General features: G+C 42.8%; 2 protein-coding genes across 4 annotated transcripts in view; both read right to left on the bottom strand.

The window, feature by feature from the left end:
- Positions 1–261: 261 nt before the first annotated feature.
- rlim (ring finger protein, LIM domain interacting) lies at positions 262–7,682 on the bottom strand. Its single transcript, XM_085790071.1, has 4 exons — positions 7,543–7,682; positions 6,065–6,297; positions 4,065–4,172; positions 262–3,972 (listed from the first exon to the last, which is right to left on the bottom strand). The coding sequence occupies exons 2-4, from the start codon at positions 6,231–6,233 to the stop codon at positions 2,216–2,218; spliced, it is 2,034 nt and encodes a 677-aa protein (XP_085646197.1). The 5' UTR covers positions 6,234–6,297; positions 7,543–7,682; the 3' UTR covers positions 262–2,215.
- Positions 7,683–10,612: 2,930 nt separating this feature from the next.
- Positions 10,613–19,310, bottom strand: part of nexmifb (neurite extension and migration factor b) — a 54,139-nt gene continuing 45,441 nt past the window's right edge. Inside the window, exons 3-5 of one of the 3 annotated variants that reach the window (XR_015036925.1) lie at positions 13,904–18,122; positions 12,592–13,379; positions 10,613–11,617 (exon numbers count right to left, since the gene is read on the bottom strand). Coding sequence is in view for 2 of the 3 variants with exons in the window: in XM_085790080.1 (XP_085646206.1) it covers positions 13,001–13,379; positions 13,904–18,122 (4,598 nt within the window). In the remaining variant the exon portion in view is untranslated. Of the gene's footprint in view, positions 13,380–13,494; positions 18,123–19,310 lie in introns of those variants that run through there. The other 2 variants (XM_085790080.1, XM_085790081.1) reach the window with 2 other exon arrangements.

Raw genomic sequence — 19,310 nt, 5'->3', positions numbered from 1 at the left:
CTGGGCTGGATAGTCATAGGTATTTCCAAAAATCTGCCCACACTTCTGTGTGACTGAAAGAAGACCACTCTATGTGCAAGTGAATGAGTGTGATCTAAAAACACATCTCACAATCACATCATTAATAAAACATTCTCATCAAGGATAAAAAAAAATTCAAATAAATTATTGCAAGGTAAAGTTAGTAACTAATAAAATGTCCATGGGGCATATAATGATCAAACAGCACGGTCAGAGTACAGAGTGCATGACGGCAATGCATTTTGTAGCATAACAACTTTAATTCAGCGGTTAGTTTAGTCATTTAAAACCCAGTTAACATACTGCACTGGGTGGGTCACAGAACAAGGCCAAAACTAAAGCATGGCCTGAGAGGGAACATACATTTCATTTACATGTTTATGGTTTTTAACAATGACAACTTCTTGCATTCAAACTTCCCAAGAAAGGGAGTAATATTTGTGATAAAGACATCAAACAGTGAAACAAGAAACATGACAGGATGGCATTCATAGCAATGCCCTTTTCTTCCCTCAGCTAATGTTCCTGTTCATCAACAGTGCTATTAAAATCTACAGAACTTCTAAATAAAATAAAATGAACTTCAACACATTTTAAAACGTAATAAGTCTTCATTTAAGATTTTAGCCATTAACGACAGTTTTTTTAAGAATAGCATACATCTATATTGTGGTTTGTATTGCCGTACTTTCACCTTTGCATGTATTGCACACTGATATGGAGGATCTGCTCGTGAGACAGTGGGTGGGCATCCTCACTTTTCTTCTGGATCCTCAATGAGGCAGAACAACAACAATGTCAACTTTTTCAGACTTGGTTTATATCCAAAACCTGAACCTTTGGAATAAAGACTTCTCACCTGTACACTGAGGTGAGGTTGAGAAGGCCACATTTCAATTTAGTTTTTTGTCCCCCAGGTCGTTTTCACTCTATGCCAATACCAGTTTAGAGAAGTGAATTAATAATCCATTGTCCACAATCCATTGTTAGTGGCAAAATTAAGCATCAGACCAACAGCTCATGGATGTTAGCACAGAATGATTGTGATGTCGTTTTACATTAAAAATATCCTTTTACAAGTGGGTGGGGGAGGAGGGAGGGAGTGAAGCAGAAGTAGAAGTGACATTTAAATGTCTATAATGTCATGCCTTTTAGTATAGTACTTTTGAGGTGGGAAAATTCACATGCCAACAACTTGATATCAACTCCAATATGTACTACCAATATCAAGACATCCCTTATTTCTGGTATGGATACTACTCAATCTTTTTTAATGATCAAGAAAATAAAGATGTTAAGAGTCAAACATAAACTTGTGCTTTGAAAAAGAAAGTAGCTGAATTTCTCTCTCCCTTATTACTGTACATTCCTTTTTTTCTTTCTTTTTTAAACAATTCAGCACACTGAGAAATACCATGGTATATGCCACTCCAAAATAATAGTTTGTTTCTTTCAGTTGAACAAAAAAGGAGAGTACAAGTCACAATGTAAATGGAAAACCAATTTATGTCCTACATCCTGTGGACATCACAATCTCTAACTCTGCTGTGTACACTGATACCACTTATATGTTTAACACCGAATTTAGGAATGCCATGACAGAGTAATTGTGACCAACACTACCCTAATCTCCATGACATAATTTACAGTCCATACCCAATTCAATGATACAAATAGTATGATTCAAAATTATTTTTACAAGCTTATTTACAGCTAATACTTTGAATTGGTGTAACTAAAAATTGTACCAACACCCCACTTATAGTATATAAAGGTGCCATTTAGGAGCTAATACAAAAGAGGAGATTTGAAGTGCCTGAACTACCTGCAGATGTGCAGCATTTACAACCCAGTGATTCTTTATTAGATACAGATCTGCTTTGTGCACATGGCTTGATGCAGTGCAAAAACTGCTTGGTCACTACAGGTTGATTTAAACAGCATGCATTGCTTGTGTCTAACTTTGGACTGCATTGATCAATGTTTTACTAGAGTGAATTATGTCCCAATGTCACTGTATGGAGCACCCCATATCAAACCTGCAACTGCATTATGATCAAACTCACAAATGGTATGAAAGAAATACATTTCAACAGTGGAGACACATTTCCTCAAAAGCCTCTCATAGACTTGTATTTTAGATTTAGGTTGAGACAAAAGGCCTGCAGTCTGTAATGAGCTACACCACACTTTCTCAATTGGCTGATACCAGGACAGCCCTGCGGCAGATGGGACAAGTAGAGTTTTCAGACAGCCAGCGATCGATGCAGTGCACATGGTACTCATGAGAACAGGGCAGCTTACGTAGCTTGTTACCCTCTGCATACTCTGTTATGCAGACACTGCAAGTCTTCAAGGCATCACTCTCACCAAAGTTGCGCATGGAGAGGTTGTCAATCTGCTCTTTCGTCAGCCCTTGGGGCTGGTCCTCATCGTCATCATTTAGGAGGAAGAAGTGAGCCAGCCGTAAGAAGGGTAATGAACTGGGCTCCTCTAGGCTGATAGGTGGTCTAGGTCGAGCCCTGCCACCAGAAGCAGGTGGACCAGTGGCAAGGCCCTCAACCATATCAGGCTCAACTGTCCTTGCTCTCACTCCAGCAGCCACAGGTGGTTCATCAACGTCAGCAGCAGCGGGAGGAGCAGCAGCAGTAGGAGGTGCATCTGGGTTGTTGAGGGCTTCTCCCAGATCCGAAGGTGTGTTGGCTCCACGGTTTGAATCTGAAGAGTCAGAGTCTGAATCCATGAGGTATCCGAGTTCACCAAAACCAGTCATAATCTGCCTAATCATAGATTGGAGAGCCATTGAGGTTGCCTCTCCCAAGCCTGCATCGGAGATTCTTCGGATAGGTATGCGAATAGTGCTGACGTAGGTCCTCACACCAGCACGCTCAGAGCGTGAAAAAGTCCTACGAAATCCACCACGCTCACTTTCATAAAGAAATGTGTTGTTTGAGTTCTGAGAGCGTGAGCGTGTACGGCTGGCAATGCTGTCTCTTTGCCTATATTCACCTGGACGCACACGACGCACCTGGAGATCGAGCATAATAGTAGGAGGGCGGCGCCCCCCAGCTCCGGCTTCCCCACCCCCCTCTCCCCCACCAGCTTCTCCTTCCTGAGATTCGACATTTGGGGCCTCTGGAACCGTTTCTGCAGTGGCCCTGGGTGGCTGAACATCATTGTCAGCAGGGCTCGGCCTAGAAAGAACATGTTGTCGAGTCCGTGAACTGCCCTCCACTTGAGGCACAGGGGGAGCACTGGCGACAGGGCTCGGGGCTTGGGAGATGTGAGCCTGGCGTAGATTAGCAAGACCATCCAGCTGGTCCAAGCTGAGAGGGGAGCGGCTCCTTGCTGTACGAGCCCTGGTCCTGCGAGGTTCTGGACTACGGCTCCGGGCTCTCCTCTGTCCTCTGCGTGGAGAGGGAGAAAGTGGGGGTGGTGGTACTGGTGGGGCAGCAGGTGAGCTGGGAGGTTCTCCTAAAATCTCTTGTGAAACAACCTCTTCTAGTTCTGGCTCTGGCTCTGGCTCTGGTTCTGGTTCTGGTTCTGGTTCTGGTTCTGGCTCTGGCTCTGGCTCTGGTTCTGGTTCTGGCTCCGGCACTGGCTCTGGCTCCACTATGACAGCCAATTCCTCTACAACTGGTTCTTCAACCACTTCTGTCTCCATGGGGACTTGTGGTTCAGGGTTTGGCGCCACTTCTTGACCCTCTGGTGACTCCTCTGGAGACTCCTGCTCCCCTTCTGCAGCTGCCTGCTGCTCAGCGAGGTTACGGTTCACACTGATCTCGAGGCTGAAGCGAAAATCACCACTGTTTGGGTTGGTCTGGCTTACTGCCCGCCATGACTGGTTTCCACGATGACCGGTTCTGGTTGTGTTTCCTGTGCGTCTCACTGTGTTCAGCCAGTCCAGGAGACTATCCCCACCGGCAGGATCCTCAGAGCTTTCTGGTTGTACTGAAAAATCAGCGGAGTTAACAAGTGACAAATCATATCTGAGTTCGACAGTGAACCATACAATCAGAAAAGAACAGAAACAGCAAACTTACCAACTGGATCTTCTCCAGTTTCTGCACTTGTTGGTGTGTTATTCTGCTGTTCTGGGCCATCTTTGATTTGCTGAAGTCTATTAAACAGCTCATCCTCTGTTACCTCCCCTGGAAGAGATATTAGAAAACAGAACAGAAGTCTGATATTTAAAAAGAAAAAATAATTTTGGCTATTCACATATTCCTTTCTTGACATTTTTTTTGTTCTTCCTATGTGTTTACTTCCTCTACGCCATTTTTAACTTAATGCAGAGAAAGAGGAGACAATCTGTAGAGACTCACACTGTAATAGTTGCATGTGTGGGAGTAGAGAGCTATGGTGAAAAAAATCTGGTGTTTAGTTGTACTATTTTGGCCCATAGATCTGTTTTGTTGCCTCTGAACACATCAACAGGACAATACTGAAAACCACCAGACTTACCAGGGCATGCCACTGTCCACTCAATGCCCTCTCCTTGCAGGGTGCTCCACTAAACGACGTTCCAAACTTACATTCCCCCTCCCACTGTCCTGGGACAGAAACGGATTGGGCGTCTTCAGTAGTCCGTAGGCTGTTGCATTTCCAGCAGACTGACAAATCCAAAACTAGAGGTCTAACTTTACTTTCATCACAACTTGTAATTCTAATGTATTTCCAAGTAAGAAATGTCAGACAGAGAAGAACATAGTTATGGCTTGACAGGTCATGAGAAGGTATGATGTTCATTTCAAGACTGTCTTTGGCCCTTTTTTTTTTCATTGGGCTAACTTCCACTGGTCTATAATAGAAATCTGAAGAAAAGCAGTGGTAGTATTTTGAGGGAACACCACCACCATGTGAATATATGTATATTTGAAAGTCCTTGACACCAAAATTATTCACAATTTATCAACCCAAAAGGACTGGGCACCTGGGTTGTAGTATAGTTTGTGTGGCAACAGAGCATGATATATAACAGATAATGTGGTTTAGTTATATATTGGGCACATTGTCACTACACATGTCCCACACAATGTGCAGCTCTTATTAACCATTACTTCATTTTAAAAGGCACTGTGACCTACTTTTCAGTCCCACCTGATGTGAAGCGTTATACCTCCAGTGCACATAAAAGCCATATGGCCATAACTTAATAATAAAAGATTTAGGATTGTTGGTCCAGTGTGTGAAATGGGGGGAAGACCGTGACAGCTAGCGTTCAGATTCTAGATCGCAGCACTCGCTCGCACTCACCCCTCCCATCAACAAAGTGACGGTGGCCACCGAGGACAAAAAAAACTTGTTTACTATGACTGGGACGACTGGAGCGATGAGGTGAAGATCTAAACCATATTACAATATGTTATAGGTTACCTGCAAAAACCTGCTCTCTGGCTGGCTGGATTTTTCGTTCAGGTTGCTGTACAAACATGGCGGCACAAGATGGCGACACTCTCTAAGCATGACCCTTGCTATATATATATACAGTATATAAAAGAATAATTATAAGGCTATGAAAACCAAGGGATTTATAAGGCTATGAAATCCAAGGGATTTTATTTTATATTTATTTTAAACTTATACAAATATATTCAGATCTTGCCAGTAAACCTTGCCAAATATTATACACTGGACCTTTAAAGCCTATTGTAGAACTTAAATAATCTTCCAAACAATCATTTAAAACTCTGCAGAGGAGGACTAACACTAAGGGGAGAGATGAGAAGAAAAAAAATAAGAAGATTTGATTGTTTACCAAAAGAAAAAAAAGTCAAATTGACAGAAGCTTATGCCCACACACACTTTGTAGTATCACTTGCTGATTTGGTTGGCCATAGGCATCTGTGTGACTTCCCTTGATGTCATTTTAATTCACGTTGAATACCTGAAGTATATTCTCACACAATACTCATTCGTTTCCATATCTGTTAAATAACCAATTACCCTTGAGTGGTTTAAAATATAAATGTTATTGTTTCCACAGTCATAGCATGTGTTTACAAAAGTAAAGATGAGTGTAATAAGAAAACAGGTTTATTACCTGGGGTGCCTAAGAGATTGTTGTCTCTCATGAGACGATAGTCTTCATCACTGAGATTGTTGACAAACTGGTAGAAGGCCTCCTCCCTGTCCAGCCGGTCCAGCTGCCTCCTGCGCTGCGACTCAGGCTGGTCACTGCCACCCTGCTCTTGACTGTCAGACCCTTCCATGGTTCAGAAGGGAGGGGGGGGTTGAGGGGAGTTCTCCAATCCTCAGCAAGATCCAGTTGCTGCTCTGAGAAAAAAAAAAGTTTAACTGTTTATCAAGAACAGATGGTTAGAACATCAAGTTGACTCCACATTCAGCTATGTGGAGTTCAGACTCCTCATATGTAGCACAGGACTGATCAAAAATGGGTCCACAACCGAGAAACCTGTGATCGCCTTTTTTGACACTTTTGAGTAGGCTATTTCTACCATCCTTTACTACTCTATGAACACAATGGCTGCACCGGTGCGTTACTGTCAACTAGGGTAACGTTAACATTCATTAGGGCGAAATCTCGGCTCATAACACATCATCATCACAGTGAAACATGGTCAACATTTGAGAGAAACACTGACTCAGTGGCTACAATTAGCACGATTTACATCCACTGATTGCAAAACAAACTGACAACAGAGCTGCTATCCACGCAGCACTCGCTAACTCAGCCGCAACGTTTTCCCCGTAACGTACAATTATGCGTTTTATCTGAACGTGTTTGAAGATATGGTCGTTTAATATAATTTAATTTACTAAATCTTGGTGGACTGTGTGTTCCTAATTGCATTGGGAAAGCAGAATGTTGGTCAAAGTCGAGATGAAAACAAAATGGCATCATCTAGCTGAGCTTACGCTCGCTAGCTGCTAGCCTCGTAAAGGGCTGCTCAACACTGTCAACTTCATCCACCGCTGGACATTTCAGTGAACCCTTCATATTATGGTAATTTGATACAAAGGCAAATGAAGAGCGGTCGGTTTGGGTGGCGAGTGTGGTGTTTTGTGTACAGTGGAAAACAAGCCCATCAAATGACCAAACAACCTCAGTTATGTTGAGCTTTCACTACGCTAAAGCTTGTTAGCTCTAATGATAACTAGCCGAGATGCTAGCTGCTGCGTTCACTGCCAACGGCAAATTTAGCAGGAGCTAACGCTAACTTAGCTAGTAACTTCGTGATACGTGTCCTCTACTCCATCAACTTGACATAAACATCTACCGACCACAACGTAGTATGATTAAACAAGTAAAATAAAATAAACAAATGTAATTTGTTTTGTTTTTTACTGATAATTCACAAACGAACCCCGAGGGTGTCATTTAAAAACACATTGACGCTACTGTTAGCATCACCGCAAGCTAACGAAGTAAACGACGTCAATCAATGACGTTCACAACCAGTACCTAACCAAAGCAAACAAGCTAAAATTAGCTGGCTAATGAAAATAAAGGCTATCACATCGAATTACACATCTGTCACCATATCCCTGATACATTACCTGTTCACTGATGTTACAAGCAATGTAATCGCACTGTCCAATTGTTCTCCTGATACCCTCTGAAAAACGCCTGGTTGTTTAGCTAAGTGCGATTTCAGGATTCCATTTTCTTTCTTTTGGGAAGGCTACAATGATGTTCCGGAAACTGGGTGTAAAGAGACGTTTTTCCCTCAGTTTAACCCCCCAGGTAGACACAGGCACCGCACTAACCATAGGCCACTACACAACCTAAACGGTTTGAGTGTGCGCCTGCCAATCGTGACGGAGGAGGCGGAGTGAGCCGTACGCAACCCGGTAAGTGGAGCTGCCTGAAAGACCAGACTCAGGGCAAAACCACCTCCTATTGCTCGCCTTAGAAGAGTGTTAGAAAAAAGGATGTTTGTTTTGGACAGTGTGCCGCTGTTCAGCTGTAGCGTCACGATGCGGTTGTAAACGCAAATACGCTTACCCGCTGCAGAATCCAGGCTGCAGGACAAATATCTGTCAAGTGTAGCCCATACCAGCCTATTTAAATCACCAGCAGGCTATCATAACATGAAGGATTTTAATTAAAACCATCTGTGACATGTTCATGGGATATATCCAGCAGTATCCAGCCATCTACGTCTACTATACATTGCAGCAACCCATGGGCTATACAAAATTCCATTGGTATTGAAGAATATAATAATATTTAATCCAGTTTTGACCATTTGTAGCCCAGTGTGTTTTTGAAGTATAGCCTACATTGTTCCGGTGAAGCAAATGCAATAGCAAATGGTCACAATGGATTGAATATTTATATGATATTTACACAGACTAAATGTCTGATAGTAATTATCAAAGGGCAACTGACAAAGTGCATGCTAAAATCCTGTCATTGTCTGAATCAGCATTGCCTTATTTTATCACATGTGTGCAACTCATGGTGGTGCCATGTCTCTGATGAGGAGGTTGTTCCTGCTCTTTTATCAAAAGAGATGTACTGCATTCATGCAAAGCCTTTGTCACATCTATAGGCACAGCCACACCACTGCTTACAACACAGTGTCAGAGGATGGACAATTTATCAAGGCACATTCAAAAGGAAAAAAGACGGAAAAACACAGCACGGTACATTCATGATAAACTCCAAAATGTTTCACAGACGTCTGGGGCACTATCTTTAAAATACCACAAGCTCTTAGATCAAAGACTAACATTACAATGCAGTCAGTGCATAGATAGAACTACTTTGCAAATTAAAGTTTTTACCATTAAGGTTTAATTTCCTCTTTAGTTTTGACAATGAAAAAGATTTACAGGAGATTTTTTTTTATTTTGCTAAGTCTATGTGTTACTATTTGATTTGTCTGCTGCTTTGTATTTTGTCAGTAACTTAACTATTATTAGTTATCATTGGCTAACAACTTGAGCACACTAAATTGTGCTGAGAGAATGTTTTTGTACACATAACTTTGTGGCAGGACACAGTAAATGACTATTTATATTTGTATATTAAATTATAATGAACTAAATGAGGATATTGATATTAATCTGGCAAACACTACCCCACCCCCATAAAAATGCATGGCAAAAACATCCAAGTAGTCTGCAAAATTTAGAAACAAGTCCTGCACCAAGTCAATTACATGGTGCAGGCTATACTGTGAATTTCCCCTGATCATTAAAATTGTAAAGGAATGAATTGTAAGAACTATGGATTTTAGGCACCACAAACACCACAGGCTTGTAGCAGGCCCTAGACTTTTGTGTGGGTGGAGGTGGGACAGTATTGATACATCAGCATGCCAGCAGAGACACAGTGGTGACCCTTTGGCTGTGGGTGGCATCTACTTACAGGCCATTTTTAAGCCAATGTGCAAAAAACCAACTAGCACCCACAGCAGCTATCATTAAAAAGCTGTTATTCTGATTTTATTTCCATTTTACCAACACCCAGAAATACACAAATATTAGTAAAACTAAAGGAGGCTCTTTGGTAGTGGTTGAAATCCTCTGTAGTGGCTTAAAGGTGTTCTCATTCACAAAAAAAGGATTTATCTCGGATTAGTACAATAGCATTTTAACACATCAGATTAGTATGTGCAGGTTTGTATTTAAATTCCTCTTTTTTTGTTGTAGAAGAACAAATCTGCCAGCCAAACAAAAATGTCTTTGAGAAGGCTAATTGTGTTGTTTGTTGACTAAATAAGTAGCTACTTGCCTACAAAGCACTGTCAAATTGACATTTACTGATTCTTTTATGTTACTTTCTAATCTTCTCTAAAATGTAAAAAAAAAAAACCCAAAAAAACACGCGCACACAAACAATTGTTCTGATGAGAGAGCCAACTATGACTGTCTATGCGACGTGAGCACGCATTGACAAAACAACAAGGATCTAATTTAATTACCACAGGTGTACCTCATCCATTGCATTAGACGATCCATCTTGTAATTTGCCTGCACCCTTATCTGCTATGGGTGACTAAAGAACAAAAACAATGCTAATACCACCTGACAATTTTGGAGGCATACATCACAGGATCTGTTTATGGTCTGAGACACTATCTCCAGCTCCAATTAAGCATGCCAGAATGAGTTGCAGTGTGGACCACTCTAGCCCAGCTCAGAGTTATGGATGAGCAGTCACTCTAGCAGTGCCTGACCCTGAGTGCTAATTAGATATGACATTAAAATAACATGAGCCAAAGCCAGACTCGTGCAGAAATTAAAATGCCTTTCGTCTAAGAATCTTCTAATGTAACAAATAGGGACAGACTAATTGGAATTGTTAAGGTTGAGTCTATACTTGGACATTGTGCAGCAACACCAAACACTGAATATAACAGATTAGATGTTTTCCCTATTGCTATTATTATAGTAGCACCACTTGTGGGGGGGGTGCTACTTCACTCCTGACATCTCATGAGCTGTCTCTAATACTAATTGTAATACAACCTATATAATTATAATTTTGAAAACACTGAACTGGTTTGCAGAGAAGAGAATTAGTATGGAGATTTTATGTCTATTGTTTATACTACAGTTGCTGACTATGGCAAAGGGTGGGCGGGAAAAAACACAACCCAACTCTCTTCAGAAAGCAGCATTCAAAATCTTATTTTAATTTGTATATTTACTCCATAAACATTATTACAAAACTCAGCAAGTTACCAATATTACATTATCACCATACAGGCTTGATCACAAATATTTAAAACCTTTGCAACAGTTACAACAAAACAAAAAACAAAATAATACTCAAATAATTTACATGAAAATCTATAAAACAGCAAATTGTTCACAAATTATATATTTTTTTTCCAAGTTTTCATTTTTTTTCTTTGCTTATTTGTGTTTTGCACAGTAACACAACACTCTCACAACAAGATCATGGTCTTATTACAAAACTCCCAACAAAATGTAAATTTTTCTAGTTTTCTGTTGATACTTTCATATTTTGGTTTTTAAAACCAGAAACTTGTCATTGTATATCCTTTCCACTGCCCATAGAGGCGCATAAAAGGTTACTCACACACACAAATACTTCACAGCACTTTCTAAGAAAAATATACACTTACAAAATATGTTACAAATTGGCACACAAAAAATATACAAGATTTTGTAGTGTCAAGAGTTCATTAAGATTCCTTCTGGTAACAACTCTAGACAGTATATATAAAGCTCGGTAATCTTTTAATGAAAAGAGCAAAAGTAATTCCAATCATTGTCAAAGAATCATGAAGTGAATACATCAAACATAACATTATAATATACATTCATAAAGAGGGTTAGGTACCTAATCTATTTTGCATTTCTTTTTTGTTAACTCTGGGAAAACAAAAGAAAAGAAAAGAAAAGAAAGAAATGAAAAAATAAGAAAAGAAACGAAAACAATTGACAGCTTTCTTAGCACCATTAACATGAGGCAGCTCAACAGTGGCACATTTTAAAAACAAAAAGAAGAGAAGAAAAAAGAAAAAGAACTATGAACTCAGAGAAGTACATTCAATTTGACAATAGGCAGAAATGAGAGAAGGCAGACTAAATGGGCTTGGAGCCCATGTGGAGCTTCCCAACAGCAGCTTGTCTTGGTCCTAACCCTGATACACTGGAGAAAAGAAACAAAGGATCATGGCAGAGAGGAGAGAAAGAAGAGACAGAGAAAGATTGATTATGAATCTTGCCATATGCAAGCAGTCAATTACTATCACCTGTGTGTCAGAATTACCATATCCAGTGTGACAAGGTCTGTTTTTAAATCAAGCTTCAATTTGTCCGCACATCTCCACGCAGTCTCATGTAATTACTGCAGTGTTTAAAAATAAAATTCAACGTTCGAGAGAAAAAATATAGTCCTATTGTTGGAGTATATATTGGTAAATGATACTCTTGTAATCAGTTAACAAGACTCTTAATTTCCCCTGCATTCTATTTATTAAACATTGATTGTAAGGTCCACTTTAAAGTGGATTTATTTAAGGTGGCAAATGACCCCAAAATAATTAATACAAATGGTCTGAGTTTACACTGGATCGTGTTGTGTATTTATTTTTTTTAGTTTGTTTTTTTATTTGTGCCCTTTTTGGCGTTAATTTTGACAATATTTTCTGCCAAAATATTGACCGATTAAAACTGATATGACGACTTAAGACGTAAAAGAAAGTACCTTCAAAAAGAAAGATGTTAAATTTAGACATTATGTGAAAAAACAAACCAAAATAATAAGAGACCGAATACACCAGTGGTGCAACTGATGAAGTATTGCAGTGTTAAGAAATAAATTACATGAGAATGTCAAGAAAAATTACTGTTTAAATTACCATTTCAGGTAAGATAGAAGTAAGATTCCCATGTGGAGCTAATGCACATGCTTTCCTTGATTTACAAGATTACCGATTCCATTTGTACTGAAGACTGCTTTCACATTCACATTAAATCTAACTGCAAAAATGTAATGTCCATTCACAACTGATGCGTGCATCAGATTCTCTATGAGTAATAAACCACCTTGAATTTCCAGTACAAAACAGCTATTCAGTGAGGCACAGCCTCAGACAAATGACAAATAATTTCCTTGCTTACCCTCAAACATCTGCACTACACTCTCCTTGGTCCAGAGAAACCTCATATGAACATCTCTTTTTTTTCCATCTTCTTCCTCTACAGTAGCCTTCAGGGCAGATCTCCCCTTTGCCTCTCTTTTGTTGCTTCTCAGTGCCAGGCGATGTTGAGGTAAATTGAATTTGGCAAACAAAGTGGGGGAAACGAGGAGAATTCAGAGTCTTTCTGATTTGGTTTAGTGAGTGGTAGTGTACCACTGCCAGCTGTTGGTGCCTTTCATCAGAGGAGAGAGAAAAGTCCCAAATAAAGAATTCCTGTAGTGGCAAGTCTCTGTAAGTAGTCTCCAACCCGAGCAGCCAATATTCCAATGGATAGAAAAGAGGAACAGCCAATATTCACACATATATAAGAGGTCATTTACACAGCATTGTTACTTTTGGCACATTGATTTTAAGATTATAATTATCTTTTTTTTTTGCAAATATTGCATGTCCCTGTACAACAACATTGACAAAAATACTCTGAGGGTGGAGCTTTTATGAATTTGCAAGGCGTAAAAATGTAAATTTAGATAACCAGTTCCTCTAAACTCCAGAAGAAAAAAAAAAAGCTTGATAAAAGGAAATGGAAAGTCATTCCAACTTTGAGTGGGGAAAAAAGACAATGTCTGATATGTCATCAATACAAAATGGTCCCATCTTGCTTTTTCAAGATGTCTTGGGCTTAAATAGGGCTCATTAATTGTAGGTTTCCCTCTTGAAATGAGCCAGGCAGTGTATGAAGGACAGCAACAACAGGACATCCATATTCTGCATACAAAAACAGATGAGGAGGAGGGGTGCGTAGATGTCACTCAATGCATTTGTGTATATAGCTACATCTTTAGGGAAAAGGGGGAATAAATACATAATTCAGGGGAGTTAGTTCTGCTGAGAAAATACAAAAACAAAGTTCCTCAAAAAGGCGACAGAACTGTTTTCAAGGCTTATTCTTTTTTTTTTCAGACAAAAATAAAACAAAAAACGACTATAAGAAGAACAAACAAAGCAGAAACAACAAAAGCAAGAAAAATGCAGCCATGGTCGTTTCAAATCTCAATCAAGCTTGACACAATCACTCAATAGGTAGTTTGCAAAGTACAAGAAGTTTTTCATGCAGATATTAATTTCCTCTTCAGGTGGGGGTTAAAAGGAAGTGGGAGTAGTCAGGGGGAACGTAGTACTCATGCAGCTCTGGCATAGCGTCAGTGTAGGTATGCTTGGGAGGGAGGGCTGAGCAGGTAGTGGGGGAAAGTGAGAAAGGGGTGCAACAGCAGCTGATAACAAAATATTACCTCAGTTTCTCAAAAGAGGTCATCAGTGCTATGTCCTTATTTGGGTCCCTCTCACCTCGCTTCCCCTTCAGTGTCTCAATCCGAGGGAACTTTGCACTGGTCTTGTGGCGGTACAGCTTTTTGTGTGCAGGCCCAGGGTTAATAAAGTTGGGTTTATCAAACATGTTACAGCCCAGAGCCAGTTGGGGGAATAGGGGATGAGAGGGGTTGAATTTGGCCTGGTTTTTGCCTCCCTTTCCCCCAGCCTTTCTGCCTCTCCCAGCCCCTGTTAGCACGGCTCCTTTTTTCTTCAGGTCAGCCTCTGTGCCTGCCAAGATTTTGAGAGTCTTTAGGTTGAGGCTGTTGGCCTCGGAGGGCATGCAGGCCTCCGACATGGGATTCCACAGTGGCTCAATAGAGGCCATCATGAACCTTTGGACCTCAGCCATGCCAGAGACAATGTTGGACAGAATATTAGAGGGCTCCTCGAATTCTCTCTGGTCGTCCCCGACCAGACTGTTGCTCTCTGACCAGCCGGTGCCAGACCAGTCCCCAGTGCTGCTACTGTCAGTCAGGCCTGTGCCACAACCACCTGCCTGGTTCTTTGCTGCTTTCCCCTCTAACATGGCCTTTATCTTTTTGGTGGAACGCGAGTTCTGTTTAGGGGTCTTGACCTTTTCTGACTTGGGAGCTCTGGGAGCTCTGACTTTCTTTGGGCTCTGACCTGCAGCTGTCTGTTTGCAATTGCCTTTCCTCTTTGACTTTATGCTTTTTGCGCCGGGCACCATCTCACCAGTCTGTTCGTCAAATTCGGTCACTCCTAGCTCCTTTTTCTCTAAACCTAACACGTCCTGACTGTTGAAATTGTGCAGTGGAAACTGGCTTTCTTCCACCGTGTATGCATTTGCCGTGTGCTCCTGTTGCTGCATAACGTCACAGTTCCACTTTACCTCCCTATTGCAGTCTATGGTGATATCATTCACGTCCTGGAACTCTCCAACATTCCCCGCTATCTTCATCTCACGCCCAGCCACCTGGGGGGACAGGTTGGGGGTCTCAGGAGGGGAAAGCTCTGACAGTGATGAGTGTCGAAACTTGTCAGGGGTGAAGTTGGAGATATCCAGCAGGTCTGAGGACTCCCTGAGTGGGGTAAGGGCGTCCACACTCTGCTGAATCACCACTTTAGGACTGCAATGAGCTAAAAAGCTGTCCCGGCCCTCCTCCTCACCCTCCCGCTCGCAAGACTTGAGGCTGAGGGAGCTGTAATTGCTGGAGGAGGCTGACAGAGAGCCCACTGAGTCATAGCTGATGAGCCTGCCGTTGTCTGTGCATAGGGACCCTCTCTGGTATTGCACCTGGCCCTCCACACAGACAGACTGACACACTTGCAGATCTGCCCCGGGCTGCAGCCCAGCCTCAGTCAGGTAGCTCTTCTCATAAAGCAGCCTGTCAGCCTCAGGGCTCAGCTGGCTGTAGTTAGACACTGGCAGGCTCTCGTTCAGGGGCACAGCACCTGGGAAGTTGTTGGGTAAGATGGGAGTCTCAGGGGTCTCTGGCCCAAAGCTCTGGTTGTGACTTGCGCAAAGCTGTGGGTGCCACATCTGGGGGAAGCTGGGGCAGTTCTGCGGAGACTGCTGGAGCTCGGACTCAGAGGGAGGCGAGAGGACGCAACTCTGAGCGAGCTGCAGAGACGAAAACTGTTTCTCCTCCAGGGACAGCCCCAGAGGATACTGCTGCCTAGGGGGCTGCTGGGGGAAATAGGAGATAGTTGCTCCAGCAGAGGAGTCTGTAGCATCTAACAGAGTCTGCAGGTAGCCCCCCGGGATGACAGGGACACCTGCTTCCACCTCCTCTGAGGAGGAAGCTTTTTCAGGAGAGCAGGTGGACGAAACAAAGGGGAATTTCTCCTCAGTTGTGGGAGCAGTGGCGGTACTGTCAGAGAAATGGGGTTTGACTGTAGTTGAGCTAATGCCTGCCTCTTCTAACCCAGCAGTAGGGTCCTCAATCTGTGCTGCGGCAACACAGGCATCCGTTTCATTTGTCACGCTCCTCCCCTTCTCTCCTTCTGCCTCTTTCATTTTCTTGCTCCTCAGCCTGGCTTCGCTTTTGAATTTCCTTATCCTGACTGTTTTATTTCCTCCCAATCTCCTCCCCTCCCTCTCCAATCTCTCCTGGGAGCGGCTCTTGGCCGTGACTGTGTGCGTGATGGAGTTTGTGTCTAATGTGACTGGGAGGCCTGGGGCTGCTATTATTCCCCCTACCGTGGGGGTGGTCTCCTCTTTAGTGACACCTCCCTGGCCCTGATCAGAGAGAGGGGAGCCCTGTGCTGTTGCTGATTGCTCCACAGCGTGAATCCTCTGAACCTTAAGCCTGTTTGCAATCTTGTATTTCCTTTTGGGATGACTAGAATTAAAAGGGCGATGATGGCGTCCGTTTAGATGAAAACCACGTTGTTGTTTATCTCTGGCAGCCAGCTTAAGCTGTTCCTGTCTCTCTCTTTGCCTCTCCTGCCAGAAATCCTTCAAAGGAGCCAGTGTCTCATATTTGCTTACTGAGTCAGTGGTTAAGCTCACAGTAGCATCCACAGGGTCTAACTTGCCCAGTTTCACCGACATGAGTCTCTCTCCTTTAAACCTGTTGATGATGATGTACTTGATGACCACGGGAGGCTCTTTACGACAGGATTTCCGACGTTTCTTGGGGCACCAGTCTACATCCTCCTCCTCTTTCTGACCAGCAGGTGCTTTCTCTTTTTTCTCAGCGTTCTTCTCACTCTCCAACGAGTCAACATCGTACAAGTAATCATCACTATATCGAACCTTTCTCTTGGAGCGTAAGCCGTAGTTGAGAGGGTTGGAGGGGCTGAGGAATCTCTTCGAGTGGGCCTTTTTAAATTTGCCCTCCTGCAGGGTGTCTGAGGAGGAGCCAGTGCAGGAGCTGTCATCACTGAATTCTCCCGACTCCTCTGTGGAATTGAAGTCCATTAGATAATTGACTTTGGGAGTAGACATGGGTGAGCCCTGGGAGCCATCGAGGGGGCTCCTACCACTGCAGTCCCCGGCCTTTCCTTCCTGTCCTGTCTCCAGGATGAGCTCATCGGTTTTGGGCTGAAGCTCCTCAGAACTCCTCCTCAAGACTCCCACTCCTTCCTCTTTCTTGGCACAGTTGGCCAGGACACTGGGGAAGAAGTTGAACTGTGTCTCCTCCTGGAGCACATTTGTCTTTTCCCTCATGTTGTCCTGGAAAGACTCATAACGAATCTTCAGTGAACAGACATCGCTGCTTAAAGTTGAATCATCATCCTCGTCATCAAATAGATTGTCAACATCTTCCTCAGAGAAGAGGTTGACAGACAGTTCGTTCTTAGAACAAAGGTCTAGCAGCTCCATCTTACTCTCGCTGATGAAGGATTCAAAGTAGCCCCAGTCCTGGCCGGCATTAGCCAGCAGAACTTCCTCCCCGCTCACTTTGTCAAGTAACAGTCCCTCATACAAGTTCTTAGCTGTTGCGTCATCCTCTGGATCATCACAATCCTCTGTTGTTTTGTTTCCATCCGCTCTCTTGCCCTCACCTGGGGCTTTCGGTAGAGGAAAGCTAAGTAGCTGGTCAGAGAGGAGTTGTTCTCCGTAGTGACTCACCGCCTCCCCCGCATGGCTCAGGCACTGGATGCTGATGTTGTTGATGTCGGAGAAGTCCTCTCGGCTCACATCCCCTATCCTTACGCTTAGCCCAGACTCTGTGTCAGGGTTGGTGTTGGGGTCATGGGGCGGGTTCTGGATGGAGTTGGGATCAGTGGCATCGCGGGTTTCAATGAAGCAGCCAAGGCAGGTGGGGGCAGGCTGAAGAAGACACTCCTCTGTCAGTGCGGACACAGTGCCGGGCTCCATCATTGTTGCTGAGAGGGGGAGGGCAATGGGAAGCGGGAGGGACGTTTTCTGAGTCTCTCCTGTTGAACCCCAGGAGCTTAAAGCTGGGGTGGGGAGTGATGTGGGAGTGGGAGTGTGTTCAAGCTGGGGAACTACAGTTGGAGAGTCATCGGAGGGAGGGCAGGGTGCTACTGTTAGGCCCAGCGAGGGGTCAGTGTCAATGGACAGAGGGAGGGTTGGCGACGTAGGCGTGGTCCTCTGGTGTGTTGGGCAGGCCTGCTGGGACGTCTCTGCAGCAGGAGGAGGTGAGGATGGAGGGAGAGCAGCATCAACGAGCCCGCAAAGACTCAGATCACCACTCTGCTCACATACCCCTAAAAGAAAAAAAAAGAAAAGACATTTCAGCTCTGTGAAACATAAGTCTGTAGTTAAATTACATTGTTCTTGTGCTGTAGTTACACTGACATTTCTTCTGGGCTGCTGAAATGCAATTACTGTCAATTAACCCCCTAGAGCTCAAAATGTCATTTTGTGATGCAAGCCTTAAACATTCATTTTTAGTTTCATTGAGAGGTATTAGCCATGTCAGGCTGGGTACTGCATTACTGCCCGATGTTCAAATGCGAAAGTCTAGACCTGGCAAGACCTAACACAGCCACATTATATTCACATCAGGTTCCCCCAAAGTGAGATCCCCTGGATCCTGCTAAGTTAACAGGTGAACATGAAAAATGATGAAGGAGCTGCTAGAAATTCTTTTGTTCCACATATTAGAACAAAATGATCATTTTTCAGCAGCTCACAGGAAGTTCTCAGAAACAACAACTCTCTCCGAGCGTCCTGGAAGTGGGTGTTTGTGATCAATGAAATGACTTGTACAATTATGCAACATTTGTTTCATGAGATAATAGTTACTAAATGGTTGGTGTTAAATAAAGCTTTCATTCATAGACAGAGAGTAAGAAAAGGCACTCTGAAGTGTTACTAAAATAATGAGGGTTTAGAAGTCATCTACTTTATGGAAAGAGTATATAGAAGTAGTGCTGTGGTATTGTCTTCCTTGCCCAACCCAAAGGTAATGTATGCCATCAATATAATGCAGTCGTCTTGCTTTACCTCCCCCTCCTTTTAGAATTCCATCTGTATACAGTAGACACAGACACATCTTAACTGTGAAGTAACAAGATACCACAAAATTACACAGCAACAATAGCAGTAATGACTAAATTGAAAGTAGATTTTTGGTGATTTTCTGCAGGTCGATTGTGACAATGTCTTAATCAGTTGAAGACATCCATCTGATGAGTAACAATCAAAACCCACAGAAGCAGGCTTGTAGCAGCAGGCAGATAGCTTTGTTTGCTCTGCATAATTAGATGACAGCAGAGGAGGCAGGTACGTACACATGGGACACGACAGGCCCATATGTTGGAGACTGTATAACCAATATCATCTACACCTGCCTCCCTCTACAGTCCCAAGCTGCTGCCTCGCACACATATTCTTTAAAACCATGCCAGGAAAAAAAATGAAAATTGAAAAACATACCACAGCAATTAATG

This window comes from Trachurus japonicus, chromosome 10, assembly GCF_045865225.1.
Source record: "Trachurus japonicus isolate A0001 chromosome 10, Traja_1.0".
Classification (NCBI taxonomy): Eukaryota; Metazoa; Chordata; class Actinopteri; order Carangiformes; family Carangidae; genus Trachurus; species Trachurus japonicus.
The sequence above is the reverse complement of the archived record's forward strand: the minus strand, read 5'-3'. Positions and strand labels throughout refer to the sequence as shown.